This window comes from Macaca thibetana, chromosome 19, assembly GCF_024542745.1.
Source record: "Macaca thibetana thibetana isolate TM-01 chromosome 19, ASM2454274v1, whole genome shotgun sequence".
Lineage (NCBI taxonomy): Eukaryota > Metazoa > Chordata > Mammalia > Primates > Cercopithecidae > Macaca > Macaca thibetana.
In genome coordinates, this window is record NC_065596.1 from 19845600 (window position 1) to 19861868 (window position 16269).

The window sequence follows — 16269 nt, forward strand, 5'->3', positions numbered from 1 at the left end:
AGGCCTGAAGAACCAGCACCGCGGCCTGGCCTGGCCAGTGTTTGACCTTTATTAAGAGGTGAGGTGGGGAGGAGGGCCCGCCAGGGTGCCCGCTCCCTCTTGGTGACCCCCCATCCAGAGTTAAGGCTCCAAGCAGCAAATGACAGAGTAGGGTGCCTGGCTCCAGCAGCCTGGGCCTGGCAGCGGCTCCCCCAAGAACACCCCAGCTGGGTGGGTGCCTGGGGGCCTAGGTGAGGCTGGTGTTGGAGCTGCTGGTAGCACTGCCTCGCTTTTGCAGGCAGCGCACAGAACTGGGGACCTGCAGGCCTGTCGTCACCTGGAAGCTGCCACACCATACCTGAGGGAGAGCAGGGGGAGGTGGGAGGGGCTCCGCTTCGAACCCCAGCGCCCGTACCACCCTCTCTTCCCCCTGGGCCGCGGAGGGCAGCTCACCGTGAAAGCAGGCAGCAGGGGCTGTGTGAACCTGGTCTTGAAAGTGTGCAACACTTGTTTGGTGCGGGCGTTGTAAAAGGACAGGAGGCCTGGGGTGGGGGGGCAGAGTGACAGTGGGAACGGTCAGAAGTGGGATGGGGGAAGAGGGAGGGGACTCAGGCAGGGGCAGCCAGAGACGGCAGCTGGGGCTTGGGGTCACCTTGGTGGAAGTCACAGTGCACACCCAGGCAGTCGGGCACGGGGGCGTCCAGCACCTTGACCTTGTTGGCATGCTTGGCCGTGAAGCTGACCTGCAGCCAATTGTTGACATGCAGGCACCAGGAGGCGGCCGTCTTGCCCAGTTGTTCGAAGCGGCCCAGGCTGCGGTAGGCCACGCCCACACCGAACGCCTTGCTGTCCGGCTCGTAGCGCACCTCCCAGTAATGCTCCCCGCCGTCGATCAGCGTGTCCCCTGTGGCGCAGGGCAGGAGGGGTGAACAGGGGAACTGGATAGAACCGGGCCACAGATGCCCTTCCACAAAGGGCCAGCCCCCAAGGTGCTCCCTACACCACAGCTGCTCCCTTCAGATACCCCTCAGGTTCCTAGCTGTACCCCCCAGATACTCCTCAAGTTCCCATCTATTCCCCCCAGACACTCCTTTGGCCCCAGCTATTCCCTCCAGATACTCCTTGGGCTCCAGTTTTCCCTCCAGATACTCCTTAGGCTCCAGCTATTCCCCCCAGATACTCCTTGGGCTCCAGCTATTCCCTTCAGATACTCCACTGTCCCTGCTATTCCCTCCAAATATCCTCAGACCCCAGTTATTCCCCCCAGATACTCCTTGGGATCCCAGGTATTACCCCCAGATATGCCTGAGAGTCCGAGCTATTTCCCCCAAATACTCCTCGAGTCCAGCTATTTCCCCCAGATACTCTTCAGGGTCCCAGCTATTTCCCCCAGATACTCCTCGGTCCCAGCGATTCCCCTCCAGATACTCCTCGGTCCCAGCGATTCCCCTCTAGATGCTCCTCAAGTCCCAGCTATTCCCCTCCAGATTCGCCTCAGTCCCAGCTACTTCCCCCAGATACGCCTCAGTCCCAGCTATTTCCCCCAGATACGCCTCAGTCCCAGCTATTTCCCCCAGATACTCCTCAGTCCCAGCTATTTCTCCCAGATACTCCTCAGTCCCAGCTATTTCCCCCAGATACTCCTCAGTCCCAGCTATTTCCCCCAGATGCTCCTCAGTCCCAGCTATTTCCCCCAGATACTCCTCAGTCCCAGCTATTTCCCCAGATACTCATCAGTCCCAGCTATTCCCCCCAGATACTCCTCAGTCCCAGCTATTCCCCCCAGATACTCCTCAGTCCCAGTGATTCCCCTCCAGATGCTCCTCAAGTCCCATCTATTCCCTCCTAATATTCCTTGATTCCTGGGTATTCCCCCCAGATACTCCTAAGCTTTATCAACTTCCTCCAGAAATTTAGTAGGCCCAGACACTCCCCAAGCTTCAGTTACTCCTTTCAGATTCTCTACAAGCCCAAGCTACTCCTTCCAGACTCCTCCAGGCCATAGAAACTTCCTTCAGTTCCTCCCCATGTCCAAATGCCCCTCAGTTCTTCCCAGAAACTAGATCATCCTCAAACCCTTGTTCCTGGAAGACTCATAGTGTTCCCACAGCCCTCAAGTCCTCCTCGAGTCCAGATGCTCCCCCTACTTCTTGGCTCTGGCAGAATCTAGAAGCTCCCTCTAGCTCCTGGCTGTGACAGAGTTCAGATACTCCTCAGGACTCAAGACTCCCTCCTCCTGCTCTCTGACTCCAGATTCTATCCAGACCCCAACTCCGCGTGGAAGGCAGGTTCTCCCAGGCCTCAGCTACTGCTGAGGCCAGAAGTTCCCCCAAGGCATTCCTCAAGCCAGATACTCTCCAGGCCTCAGCTCCTCCTGGAATCCAGGTGTTCCTCAAACCTCCATTACACTCTCCAGGAACCCTCTGAATTGGGATACCCCTTGGCTTCAGCTCTGTACACAGTGCAGATTCTCTCCAGAGCTGAGATCCTCTCCAGGCCCCAGATCCAGGTTCTTGCCATCTCAGCTACTCCTTCACCCAGTGCAGGTATTCCACGAGCTTCAGCTTCTCCTCATACTCTTGCCCCTCCCAGATCACAGCTGATCTTTGTATCATATCTCAGCTCCTCTCCAGATACAAAATGAACCTCTACATACATGTCTTCTCCAGGTCTGCTCCTCCCTGATCTCAGCTACTCCCCAAATCACAAATTATCCAGGCCCTTTCCCAAGGGTTATGTCTCTCTCTTTCTCTCTGTTTCTCTCTCACAAATCTCAGCAACTCCAGTGACAACTCCCTGTATCTTCTGCTTCTCCCTAAACCAAACTCTCACCAATCCCTGGTGCTCCCAAGAAAATCTAGATCCCCACAGAACCATAACTTCCCCTCAGGCCCTAGCTTATCCTCATGACCCCAGCTACCCCCTAACTTCCTTCTCCCTAGATATTCCTGACCACACTGACTTCCTCATACTTTAGCCTCTTTCTCCAGCTCTATTCTGAACAGTAGCAGTTCCCCTAAACTCCAGTTCCTCCACTAACTCCAGCTTCTTCTTCACAGGATCCCATCATTCCTATGCTGCTATTGACTTCTCTTCAGGCTGCTCTCTCTGGCTCCTCCACATACCCTCAGACAATCCCCCAAAACTCCTGCCTGGCTTCAGCTTCCCCACAAACCCAGCTGCTCTACAGGCAACCATTCTTTCCAGCTACTCCTCAAATCCCAGCTACTCCTCAAATCCCAGCTAATCCTCAAATTCCAGCTACTCCCCAAGTCCCAGATACTCCACGGAGTTCAGACAATTGCCCCCAAGCTCCTGCCCAGGCACCATCTGATCCACAGTCTCTTTCCTTCACTCCATAAATTCTGGCTTTCCCCAGCAATCCCTTATCCCCAAATATTTCCTTTTCGGCAGTGACAGAACAACCTATTATTCCGGGAGCAGATTTGCTGATGGCTACCTGTTTCCGCAGCCAAAGGCAAAGCTTCTCCCTCAACCCCCACCATTAGGCCCCTGCCCAAAACTCCCCTCTCCCCTTTTTTCTCCCCTTCCTTACCCAGCACTGTGTAGGACTCAGCGGTGAAGCGGTCCCGTCCCCCACGACCTGAGGGCATCCTCTTGGGAGATGGAGTACCTCTGTGGTGGGCAGGGAGTAGGCAGTCTCAGGAGACTCAGTTTAACACTCATCTCTCCCAGGGTATGGCTCCCCTAGTCCACCCCAGCCACTGTGGATGTTGGGTCAATCTCTGGCAGTATTTGGCTCTTTCTATATATCTAGCATCTCATGTTTATGTCAGAATATGCCTGTGCCCTCTGTCATCTGGGAAACTCCTATTTACCCATCAAAACCCCACTCAAAATCTCCTCTCCCCTCATTCCCTCTCTGGGTTCCCCCAGCCCTGGGTCCCCTCTCCACCCCAGCTGTGACCACACTGGGCTCTGTGTCCATGTCCAGATTGATCTTCTCCACCAGAGACTTAGGGAGGGGAGGGGGCAGGCTACCTGGCCGGGGAATTGATGGGAGACGCCGTCCGCCCCTTGCCATCTTTCTCGCGAGCCTTGATATCCTGCACCTTCCCGCCCATAGCGTCCCACTCCACGGAGAGATCATCCACCCGCAGGTTCTGGTGGGATGTGGACGCATCCAGGCGGAACATGAACGCTGGGGCCGGGCAGACGTGGGAGTCACAGAGATGGGAAACCCGGAGAGACACAGAGAGAGACAGAGAGACAGACAGTGACCAAGACAGACCAAGACAGGGACAGAGAATCAGAGAGCCGAGGAGACAAGGGTCCAAGACGGAGACAGAGAGACCAACAAAGGCTCAGAGAGAGACAGATATAGAGAGACCAGCAGAAAGACAACAGGAGAGACGATATGGCAAAGGGCAGAGGGGACAGAACATGGAGCCAGAGGCGCGAAGGCCGAGGGTTGTGGCCTAAAGGCCTCCCTCCCAGGTCTGAAGGCATTTTCTTTTTTTTTGTTTGGAGACGGAGTCTCGCTCTGTTACTCAGGCTGGAGTGCAGTGGCACAATCTTGGCTCACTGCAACCTCCGCCTCCTGGGTTCAAGCAGTTCTCCTGCCTCAGCCTCCCAAGTAGCTGGGACTACAGGTGCCCACCACCACACCCAGCTAATGTTTTTGTTTTGTTTTGTTTTCTTTTCTTTTCTTTTTTTTTTTTTTGAGACGGAGTCTCGCTCTGTCACCCAGGCTGGAGTGCAGTGGCCGGATCTCAGCTCACTGCAAGCTCCGCCTCCCGGGTTCACGCCATTCTCCTGCCTCAGCCTCCCGAGTAGCTGGGACTACAGGCGCCCGCCACCTCGCCCGGCTAAGTTTTTTTTGTATTTTTTTAGTAGAGACGGGGTTTCACCGTGTTAGCCAGGATGGTCTCGATCTCCTGACCTTGTGATCCGCCCATCTCGGCCTCCCAAAGTGCTGGGATTACAGGCTTGAGCCACCGCGCCCGGCCACACCCAGCTAATGTTTGTATTTTCAGTAGAGACGGGATTTCACCATATTGGCCAGGCTGGTTTCGAACTCCTGACCTTGTGATCCGCCCACCTCAGCCTCCCAAAGTGCTGGGATCACAGGCGTGAGCCACTGCGCCCGACCTCTGGAGGCATTTTCAAGCCAACTGCACTACCCTGTGCTTCCATGGAGGGCTAATCCCAAGAAAGGGGCTGGGCTACAGCACGAGGGAGTTAGGCTAGATTTCAGAGGGACTTCCTAGCAGGGCATGCGAAGGTGTCACTGTGAAAGGTTCTGGAATCGGTCTTCACTACTCAAATCTCATCCCCAGCTCTACAGAAGACTTATCTATTTTTGGGCAAAGAGAGGGTGTGTGTGGCTGTATATAAAAACCATCGAGATACACTGGGGTAAACCTCAGAAGCAAAGGACAAAAACAGGGTTATAGCAGATACTCAGGCTAAGGAAGCCACTGTGGATGGAGCTTTGAGCTTCCTGGCAGCCAGGGCAACAAAGTTGCCCTGCTTTGAGGATTCTCATGGTCTCTGGGGGCCGTGGGAGGAAAGGGCCATGGAGTCAAAGGTAGGGCAAGGGTAGAAGCCAGTCACCTGGTGTCTCCAGAGTCACCGGCTCAGAGAACTCTCCTGCAACTGCCTTGTTACAGGCCTTCACGCGGAAGTTCATGTATTTCATGTCAAACTTGAGACCTGGGAGGCAAGAGAGGCATTTCAACACCGTGTATTCCCTGAGACTCTGAGTCATGGGTTAAAGCTGTCATGTCCCACTGTGATTCCCAACGCCATTCAAAGAACCACCTTATAAACACCTTACCTGGCCACACGCAGTGGCTCACGCCTGTAATCCCAGCGCTCTGGGAGGCCGAGGCACGTGGATCACCTGAGGTTGGGAGTTCAAGACCAGCCTGACCAACATGATGAAACCCCATCTCTACTAAAAATACAAAACTAGCCGGGCATGGTGGCGCATGCCTGTAGTCCCAGCTACTCAGGAGACTGAGACAGGAGAATTGCTTGAACCCGGGAGGCAGAGGTTGCGGTGAGCCATGATCATGCCATTGAACTCCAGCCTGGGCAACAAGAGCAAAACTCCGTCTCAAGAAAAAATAAAAAATAAAAAATAAACATCCTATCCCTGAGAAACCATCCTTGCCCTCCTCTCCCTGAGGGGCTATGAATTACTTGACTCTACCTCCAACTCACATAGACCAATCAGGATGCTTTCAGATCCTGTCACAAAATACAGAGATTTGTACTGCACCACTGCACTCCAGCCTGGGCGACACATTTATTTGAGATTCTGTCTCAAATAAATAAATAATAAAACATAAAAAATTAGTCTGGGTGCGGTGGCTCACGCCTGTAATGTCAGCACTTTGGAAGGCCAAGGTGGGCAGATCACTTGAGGTCAGGAGTTCAAGACCAGCCTGGCCAACATGATGAAACCCCATCTCTACTAAAAATACGAAAATGAGCGGCTGGGGGGTGGGTGGTGCCTGTAATCACAGCTACTCAGGAGGCTGCAGCAGGAGAATCGCTTGAACCCGGAGGCAGAGGTTGCAGTGAGCCAAGATCACGCCACTGCACTCCAGCCTGGGTGACAGAGTAAAACTCCATCCCCCCACAAAAAAAGTTAGCCAGGTGTGGTGGGTGCACACCTGTAGTCCCGGTTAATCAGAAGGCTGAGGGAGGAGGAGCATGTGAGCCCAAGAGGTTGAAGCTGCAGTGAGCTATGATTGCATCACTGCAGTCCAGCATGTGCTACCTAGCAAGAACCTGTCTTTAAAAAAAAAAGGTCGAGCACGGTGGCTCACGCCTGTAATCCCAGCTACTAGGGAGGCTGAGACAGGAGAATTGCTTGAACCCAGGAGGCAGAGGTTGCAGTGAGCTGAGATCACGCCACTGCACTCCAGCCTGGGCAACAGAGCGAGACTCAGGTGTCTCAAAAAAAAACAAACAAAAAACAAAACAAAACACAAAAAACTGGTGGCCGGGCGCGGTGGCTCACGCCTGTAATCCCAGCACTTTGAGAGGCCGAGGCAGGTGGATCACGAGGTCAGGAGATCGAGACCATCCTGGTTAACACGGTGAAACCCCGTCTCTACTAAAAATACAAAAAATTAGCCGGGCGCGGTGGCGGGCGCCTGTAGTCCCAGCTACTCAGGAGGCTGAGGCAGGAGAATGGCGGGAATCCCGGAGGCAGAGCTTACAGTGAGCCGAGATTGCGCCACTGTACTCCAGCCTGGGTGACAGAGCAAGACTCCATCTCAAAAAAAAAAAAAAAAAAAAAAAAAAAAAAAAAAAAAAACTGGTAAGATGTGAGTCCACTGCACCCGTGTCCATTTCCCGGGTTTTATGCTAACTACATGGGTCCTCTCTGTACTTTTTGTATTAGTTGTTTTGGCAACTCCCTGTGAATCTATATTTATTTCAAAATACAAAGTTACCAGAAAACAAAACCAAAAGGCGGGGACGCTTGGAGGAGGGATTTGAGGAATCCTATTTACAACAAATAAAAGGGGTGTGTTTATTTTGATTCTCAAGAGAAGGATAAGCCAATAGCTGTTCGCAAGCTCTCCTGCGGCTGGTGACTTTTTCCCCTGCAATTAGCGAGCTCATGATTAACCTTGTATGCTAATTACAGATAACCAGCCGGCTGATTACAGCCCAAAAGCAGCTAGAGAATGTGGACAGTTAACCCTTCAGCCAGCTTCTCCCCGCCCCTGAGGGTTTCCCCGATCAGGATGGCTTTTTTTTTTTTTTTTTTTTTTTTTGAGACGGAGTCTCCCTCTGTTGCCCAAGCTGGAGTGTAGTGGCGCGATCTCTGCTCACTGCAGCCTCCCCTCCCAGGTTCAAGTGATTCTCACTCCTTAGCCTCCTGAGTCGCTGGGATTACAGGCATCCGCCACCACACCCGGCTAATGTTTTTGCATTTTTAGTAGAGACAGGGTTTTACCACGCTGGCCAGGCTGGTCTTGAGCTCCTGACTTCAAGGGATCCACCCACCTCAGCCTCCCAAAGTGCTGGGATTACAGCGTGAGCCACCGCACCCGGCCAGGATGGCTTTTTAATCTCATGAGGCTTTCCCCCTTCAGACCCTACCTCCAACAGCTGAGTGGATTCCTTGGGTTTCCCTCCCTCCCTTCCTTCCTTTTCTCTCTCTCTCTCTCTCTCTGTTTTGGAGAGACAGGGTCTCTCGCCCTGTTGTTCAGGCTGGAGTGCGGTGGTGCAGTCATGGCTCACTGTAGTCTACAACTGTTGGGCTCAAACAATCCTCCCACTTTAGCCTCCCTTGGTAGCTGGGACCACCATGCTCAGATAACTTTAAAAAAAAAATTTTTTTTTATAGATGGGCTCTTGCTTTGTTACCCAAGCTAGTCTCCAGCTCCCGGCCTCAAGCAATCCTCTTGCCTCAGCCTCCCAAAGTGCTGTATTACAGGATTGAGCCCCCATGCCTGGTCAGCTTTCAGTTTCTTTAACTGCCAAGGAGGACCCCAAATACTTGGAGGGTGAATCCAGAATGCTAGCTCCAGGAGGGAAAAGATTACTGTCTGCGTTGTGCCCTGCTCCGAGGACAGTACCCAGCTATTTGGGAGGCTGAGGCAGGACTGCTTGAGGCCAGGAGTTGGAGACCAGCCTAGGGAAATGGCAAGATCCCATGTCTAGAAAAATATATTCATTATTATTATTATTATTATTTCTGAGATGAGTTTCGCTCTTGTTGCCCAGGCTGGAGGGCATCTCGTGCGAGGGCATAGCGTGATCTTGGCTCAGTGCCACGTCCGCCTTCCTGGTTCAAGCGATTCTCCCGTCTCAGCCTCCCGAGTAGCTGGGATTCCAGGTGCCTGATACCATGCCCAGTTAATTTTTTTTGTATTTTTAGTAGAGACGGGGTTTCACCATATTGGCCAGGCTGGTTTGAACTCCTGACCTCAGGCGATCCGCCCACTTCAGCCTCCCAAAGTGCTGGGATTACAGGCGTGAGCCACCGCGCCCGGCCACTGTCTCATACTTCTGATCCGCCTCCTCAGGCTGCTTCCAGACTCTGTGAGTCTTGGGGATCGTGCCCAAGGCCCCCAGTGACTGATGGCGAGACGGCAGCCTGGAAGGGGTTGCTGTTCACAGCTGGGCAGAGCTGGCGCACGCTGCCCTTACCTGTCAGAGTGTACTCTGTCTGCCGGATTCCCTCGATGACCATCCAGGGCTGGTCCTCCTTGAGACGGGGCGGGCCCTCGAAGTTGGTCCGCCGGTACTCCAGCACGTAGTGGTCAATCTTGCTGTCCTCATCCGGCATGCGCCACACCAGGGTCACACAGTTATCTGCCACCAGGGACTCGGCCAGGTCGATCACCGGCGCACTGGGCACTGCCCCGGACGGAAGGGAGAGGGGGTCAGGGTTCTGTGCCTGGTGCAGGGGGCAGGGGGCTTGCTGCAGCGCCGCCCAACTACATGAGGGACACTTTTGGGGGCATGGCCCCCAATTTTGGGGGGGTTCCACGCTTGCGGGGGTGGAGACTTTTTGTTTTTTGGAGACAGAGTCTTTCTCTTGTCACCCACGCTGGAGTCCAGTGGCACGATCTTGGCTCACTGCAACCTCTGACTCCCTGGTTCAAGCGATTCTCCTGCCTCAGCCTCCCGAGTAGCTGGGACTACAGGCGCCCGCCACCTCGCCTGGCTAGTTTTTTGTATTTTTTAGTAGAGACGGGGTTTCACCGTGTTAGCCAGGATGGTCTCGATCTCCTGACCTCGTGATCCGCCCGTCTCAGCCTCCCAAAGTGCTGGGATTACAGGCTTGAGCCACCGCGCCCGGCGTGACTTTCTTTGAGGCTGCATCATAGACAGGTTGGGTTCTCAGCCCATTTCTCCTCCGGCGCATGGCCTTCTCAGGGCTCCACCCCTGCGGACAGGGTTTTCCCAGGAGCTACCATGTGGTGGGTGTGCCCTTCTCATGGCTGTATCCAGGGAGGAGGTCTCGGGAGGACTCCACTCCCCCAAGCACATGGTATCCTCAGGGCTCCACCCTCGGGGGACAAAGTTTTCCCAGGACTGCACCCCTTGGTGGGTGTGGCTTCCTGATGGCTCCACCCATGGGCGGGACTTCATGAGACCCCCCACCAACAGGGTGTGGTGTTCTTATGGCTCCTCCCCTGGGGACAGAGTTTTCCCAGGACCTCACCCCCTGGTGGGTGGGGCTTTCTGATAGCTCCACCCATGGGCGGGGCTTGATGAATACAACCGCCCCCCAACCCGGACGTGGTATTCCCAGGGCTCCATTCCTGAGGACAGAGTTTTCCCAGGATGCCACTACCCAGTGGGTGGGGTCTTCCCATGACTCCACCCAGGGGTGGGGCTTCATGAGGACTCCACCCCCCACCGGGCGTGGAATTATTAGGGCTCCACCTCCCCCAGGTAGAATTCAGACACCTGGCCGTCCACCTTACTCCAGGTCCTGTTTCAGGGCCTCACAGCCTCCCAGGTCATTCCCCGGAAGTCGTGGCCCTCCAGTGCGTGCCCCTCTCACCAGGCAGGAACTTGAGTGCCTGTAGCATCTGCCGCTCTTGTGCGAAGTCCACCATGAGGTGACTCATGTTGTCACTGACCTTCGCTTTCAGTGATAGCCGGAAGGCAGGGGCCATGGTCACTCTGCGGGAAGGAGGTGGCAGACGTTGCGCGGGGGCCCAGACCTGGTCATCTGTGGTGCAAGCGGGCCCCTCCCCAGGGCTCCCGTCTGGGGCTCTGGGCTGAGACACCCTCACCAGGCGGCCCCTGTCTTCACACCAGGGGCAGGGAAGTGGGGTGGGGGCCAGACCCCAGCGTCTTACCCATCTTTGATTTGCTTGGCAGCCTAGAGAGAGGAACAGAACAACATTCAAAGATTTCTTTTTTTTTTTTTTTTTTTTTTTTTTTTGAGACGGAGTCTTGCTGTCGCCCAGGCTGGAGTGCAATGGGGTGATCTCAGCTCACTGCAACCTCCACCTTCCGGGTTCACACCATCCTCCTGCCTCAGCTTCCCGAGTAGCTGGGACCTCAGGTGCCCACCACCATGCTCGGCTAACTTTTTGCATATTTAGTAGAGACGGGGTTTCACCGTGTTAACCAAGATGGTCTCGATCTCTTGACCTCGTGATCCGCCTGCCTCAGCCTCCCAAAGTGCTGGGATTATAGGCGTGAGCCACCGCACCCAGCCAATAACTTTATTTTTTGTAGAGATGGGGTTTCACTATGTTGCCCATGTTGGTCTGAAACTTCTGGCCTCAAGCAATCCTCCTGCCTTGGCCTCCCAAACTGCAGGTATTACAGGCATGAGCCACTGCACCCAGCCTGAACGCTTTCTTTCTTTTCTTTTCTTTTTTTTGTTTTGAGATGAAGTCTCACTCTGTTGCCCAGTCTGGAATACAGTGGCACAGTCTCAGCTCACGGCAACCTCTGCCTCCCAGGTTCAAGCGATTCTCCCACCTCAGCCTCCCAAGTAGCTGGGATTACAGGCGCCCACCACCACATCTAGCTAATTTTTGTATTTTTAGTAGAGACGGGGCTTCGCCGTGTTGGCCAGGCTGGTCTTTAACTCGTGACCTCAGCTGATCCACCCGCCTTGGTCTCCCAAAGTGCTGGGATTACAGGTGTATCCACTGTGCCTGGCCTGGACACTTTCTTGGTATCAGTATGTGCTTTGGCTAAGTATCGCATGGGTGGGCTACACTTACACTAAAAATGTGCTTGTTCACCTGAAATGCGAACGTGACCGGGCGCATCGTTCTTTGCCTGGCAGCATCACAGGCACCCACCTGAGGAAAATCCTCGCGGTCCATGGCCTGGAGAGTCTGGTTGGCTGTCTCCAGAAGCTCCTCGGAGCTCTCCAGGGCCCGCGTGCAGGCAGCCAGCTGGTTCTGTGGACACCAGGCACCAAAGGAGGGGACAACTCACCCCACTGCCTCAGGCCCCCCGAGGGCTCCCCACCCCATTCAGAATCCAGGGTACCACGCCCTTCTCGAACTCCAGGTGAGAGACGGAGATTGGAGCCTCAAGCGCCCCACCAAATGGGGCTGGGCTCCGGGAGCAGAACAGAATCCATGGGGAATTCCTTCCTTAAAAACTCACATAAGGCTGGGTGCGGTGGCTCATGCCTGTAATCCCAGCACTCTGGGTGGCTGAGGCGGGAGGATCACCTGAGGTCAGGAGTTCAAGACAAGCCTGGCCAACACGGTGAAATCCCATCTCTACTAAATGTAGAAAAAATTAACTGGGTGTGGTGGTGTGCACCTGTAATCCCAGCTACTCGGGAAGCTGAGGCAGGAGAATCGCTTGAACCTGGGAGGCAGAGGTTGCAGTGAGCTAAGATTGTGCCACTGATCCAGCCTGGGTGACAGAGCGACACTCCATCTCAAAAAAAAAAAAACAAAAAACAAAAAACAGAACAAAAAAAACTCACATGAGCCAGGTGCAGTGGCTCATACCCGTAATCCCAGCAATTTGGGAGGACAAGGCAGAAAGATCGCTTGAGCCCAGGAGTTCAAGACGAGTCTAGGCAACATGGTGAAAACCAGTCTCCACCAAAAAATACAAAAATTAGCTGGGAGTAGTGGCACCTTCCTGTGGTCCCAGCTACTTGGGAGGCTGAGGTGGGAGGATCGCTTGAGCCTGGGAGGCGGAGGCTGCAGTGAGGCATGATTGCGCCACTGTACTCCAGCCTGGATGACAGGACAAGACTCTGTCTCAAAACACAAACAAACCAAAAACTCACATGCCCAGGCCACACCCAGGCTCCAGGGTGCCAGATTGCCTGGGGACAGGAATCTGGGATGTCAGGAAGTTGCCCAGGAGGTCTGGATGCAGCCTGTGTGACCCCAGCTTGGAGTCTGAGTGAGAGCCCACGGGAGCCATGGGTGGTGTATAAGTGGAGGTGATACCTTCAGATCTGGGGGGCCAGTGGGAAGGGCTGAGAAACCGGAGGCACTGAGTGAAGACAGAAGGGGAAGATCTGAGCCAGACGCGGGGACACCATGATGGAGAAGGGATTCAGAGAAAGCACAGGCAGGCTGGGCACAGGGGCTCACGCCTGTCATCCCAGCAGTTTGGGAGGCTGAGGCGGGAGGATCACCTGAAGTCAGGAGTTCGAGACCAGCTTGGCCAACACGGTGAAACCCCATCTCTATTAAAATTACGAAAATTATCCCAGTATGGTGGCGGGTGCCTGTAATCCCAGCTACTTGGGAGGCTGAGGCAGGAGTATCACTTGAACCCAGGAGGTGGAGGTTGCAGTGAGCCGAGATCTTGCCACTGCACTCCAGCCTGGGTGACAGAGCGAGACCTCCATCTCAAAAAAAAAAACAACAAAAAAAGAGAGAGTACAGGTGGATGGAGCATTGATGGGGCCATGGACAGGGAGGGGTCAGGGGAGAGATCAGAAACTCAAGAAGCACCCAGTTTTGGGAAGAAGATGAGAGCCAGCTACGTTCTGTTGAGTAGGGGGGTGGGCGGGGAGAGGAAGATGCCCCCAGCCCTCACCTGCAGCTCGTAGGTGCGGCTGGCACGGTCCTGTTTTATCTTCATAAGCATGCCTTCTTTCAGCTCCTCCAGGACGGAGAAGAGGGACTGGAACTCTGCTTCGAGGTCCTCCTGCACCTTCGTCGAGTTCGCCTGGGTCGGAACAGCCAGGATTGGCCAAAGCCCGTGTTCAGAGGGGGAAACTGAGACCTCCCACAGGCATTAACAGCAAGAGGCCAGTTCCTATGGCTGCACCCTCCAGGCTCCTCCCCTCCCCCCACCTGCCCAGGACTCCCCCACCACCTTCACCTCCACATTCAGCAGCATCTGTTTCAGGGAATAGATAAAGCTCTGAATTTCTTCATTCTTCATAGCCAGTGTTGTGATGATCTTCCTCAGGGCCTCCTGCACCACCAGAAGTGTGGACAGACACAGGTGCACACACACGCACACACAGGTGTGCAAACAGGTACACACACGTGCACACACGTATACGCACACGTGTACACGTGCACACATATGCACACACATACACAAATGCACACACGCGTGCACACACACACGGCAGGCAGGTGAGTCCCTCAGCCTGGCCGGGCTCCCTGACCCATGCTCCCCTCCAGGGATCCAGAGAGGACATGTGGGGGCTGCCACGTTCTCGAACTTGGGCACCAGCCAGGAGGTGAAGCTCCGGACTGATACAACTCACCTATAGCAGCTGGGCGCCCTAAGCTACCCCATATTACAGGAGAGGAAACTGACGCTCACAGAGAACCTCTCAGGAAGGGACAGACCCCGGCCCGAACCAGGTGTGCTTGAGCACAAAGGCTACAACCCGATACCTACACCCTGAAGGTGGGGCACGAGGGGCTAGCCTGGGGACAGAAAACCCCAGAGGAAAAGGTTGCCTGCTGGAAAATGGGCTAACCTGGGGAAAGGGTTCTCGGTGGAAGAAAAATCCCAGGGAGGTGGGATAGCCTGGGATAGGGGCTAGCCTCAGAACAGGGGTGGGGCCTACCTGGGGGACAAGGACAAGCAAGGAGAAAGAAATTACCTGGGCAAAGGTGGAACCTGCGGGCCAGGGATGCAGGGGCGCCAGGTAAGTGGGGAGGGGCAGGGAGGTCTTGGGGAAGGGCAGGGTATTCTGGGGGGGAGGATCCTGCTCAGGAGCCTCTTGCTCTGACCCAGGCTTCCGACTGGCTCTTTTCCCCGGGGCAGGGTCGGTGGGGTCCGCACTGCGGAGCTGGCGGGGCGTCCTCCGAGGGTGGGGCGGGGGGCCGGGATGCCTGGTCCGCAGCCAGGAAGGAGGGCGTGGGGGATGGGGGTCAGGGATGGGACTGGGATACTGGGCAGGGTGGGGGGCTTAGAAGGCACGTGCCTGGCCCCAAGCCAAGATGTCGGGGGGACTGCGTCCCAAACTGGGGTAGGGGGCTAGATCCGGGCGGGGTCGCGACGGGGTGGGGCCTCGGCCGCAGAGCAGCTGGGGCGGAGGCGGGGAGGGAGTGGGGGCGCTGCGGCAACACCTGGTCCCCTCCCCCGCCCCCGACGCCCCAGAGGGCCCGCCCCGCCCCACCCCGTCCTACCCTCTGTTCTTCCATGGCTGCAACCCAGGTCACCCCGGCCCGGCCCGCGGGCCCCGCGCACGCTGAGTCCCCAAGCTGCCTGTGCCGCGGCCGGTAGCCAATGGCCCGCCGAGCCCTCGCTGCCGCCGCGCCCCCGGTTAGCGCTCCATCACCGCGCGCACTGCGCAGGCGCGCCCGCCGCGGCCGTCTGGGAAATGTAGTTCCGCGCTGGCGTCGCCGAGAGCCCTCACGTCCAGCGCCTGGGGCTCACCGGGCTGTGTCGGTGGTGATATGTGAGCTGGAGAGAGCCTTGGCTCAGAAGACAGGGGGCTCGACCCCCGGCCCTGCCGTGGGACGTCAGAATCATCTCTAGTGCTCCCGTGCCTCAGTTTCCTCACTTGTTCACTCACACAGGTTATCCGTTGCTACTCAAATTGTCTAGCCCGCCTTCTCACGTCTTGCATTTACTGAAAATCTAAGGCTTTTGCCCAAGAGGGTGTTCAGCCTCCAATGCCTTGTTTCCATTTGTCCCTATGTCACAACTAAACTCCTATACACCCCACAAAGCCCCAGGTTCCAACAGCTCCTCCAGAAGTCTCCGTGCCAGCCCAGGCGCGAAGCTAAGAATGTCTGTGTCCAGCTTTGGAAGGACCTGGGACCTAATCTATCCAGGGTCCCTCCACAGACGGTGGGGGGAAGGGTGGAGCTTCAGAATGTTCTGACTACGGGAAGGAGTGGGCAGGAGAGGCTGGGAGGGTGTGTATGTCTGCAGGGGAGGTGCAGGCACAGGCACCGCAGAACCTCACTGTGGTGGAGAGGAACGCTGCGTACGATGCAGGCCTTCTCCGTCCGAGTGAGAAAGGAGGTCACTCTGCAGTTGGGTCTGAGACATTGAGGTCTGTGGGTTCACCACCTCCTCCCAGAAGGCACTACAGAATCAGGGGTGAGGGGTGCAGGGCTGGGAGGAACTCCAGAGCCCATGAACCTCCTCCACGGGACCCCCAAGCTTCTCCAGGCCATGTAATAGGACCCAAAGTTATCAACAGAAATCTATTTCTCTGAACCTCAAAGGAAGACTTTTCTTTTTTTTTTTTTTTTTTTTTTTTTTGAGACGGAGTCTCACTCTGTTGCCCAGAGTGCAGTGGCACGATCTCGACTCACTGCAAGCTCTGCCTCCTGGGTTCACGCCATTCTCCTGCCTCAGCCTCCCCAGTAGCTGGGACTACAGGTGCCCGCCACCACGCCCGGCTAATTTTTTTTT

At 55.5% G+C, this 16269-nt stretch overlaps 3 protein-coding genes across 3 annotated transcripts in view; 1 reads left to right on the forward strand and 2 right to left on the reverse strand.

Annotated features, from left to right (window-relative positions):
- Nucleotides 1-16269, forward strand: part of SIRT6 (sirtuin 6) — a 286565-nt gene that overhangs the window by 138395 nt on the left and 131901 nt on the right. The window lies entirely within an intron of this gene.
- MPND (MPN domain containing) overlaps nucleotides 1-16269 on the reverse strand; it is an 81011-nt gene that overhangs the window by 38813 nt on the left and 25929 nt on the right. The gene's annotated exons all lie outside the window — the stretch shown is intronic.
- FSD1 (fibronectin type III and SPRY domain containing 1) overlaps nucleotides 29-16269 on the reverse strand; it is a 293078-nt gene continuing 276837 nt past the window's right edge. Inside the window, exons 2-14 of the mRNA XM_050771035.1 lie at nucleotides 15030-15191; nucleotides 13759-13854; nucleotides 13471-13602; nucleotides 11751-11852; nucleotides 10788-10810; nucleotides 10487-10608; nucleotides 9121-9330; nucleotides 5557-5655; nucleotides 3982-4141; nucleotides 3536-3615; nucleotides 632-883; nucleotides 433-521; nucleotides 29-337 (exon numbers count right to left, since the gene is read on the reverse strand). Of these exons, the coding sequence (XP_050626992.1) occupies nucleotides 227-337; nucleotides 433-521; nucleotides 632-883; nucleotides 3536-3615; nucleotides 3982-4141; nucleotides 5557-5655; nucleotides 9121-9330; nucleotides 10487-10608; nucleotides 10788-10810; nucleotides 11751-11852; nucleotides 13471-13602; nucleotides 13759-13854; nucleotides 15030-15044 (1491 nt within the window). The 5' untranslated portion in view covers nucleotides 15045-15191 and the 3' untranslated portion in view covers nucleotides 29-226. The remainder of the gene's footprint in view (nucleotides 338-432; nucleotides 522-631; nucleotides 884-3535; nucleotides 3616-3981; nucleotides 4142-5556; nucleotides 5656-9120; nucleotides 9331-10486; nucleotides 10609-10787; nucleotides 10811-11750; nucleotides 11853-13470; nucleotides 13603-13758; nucleotides 13855-15029; nucleotides 15192-16269) is intronic.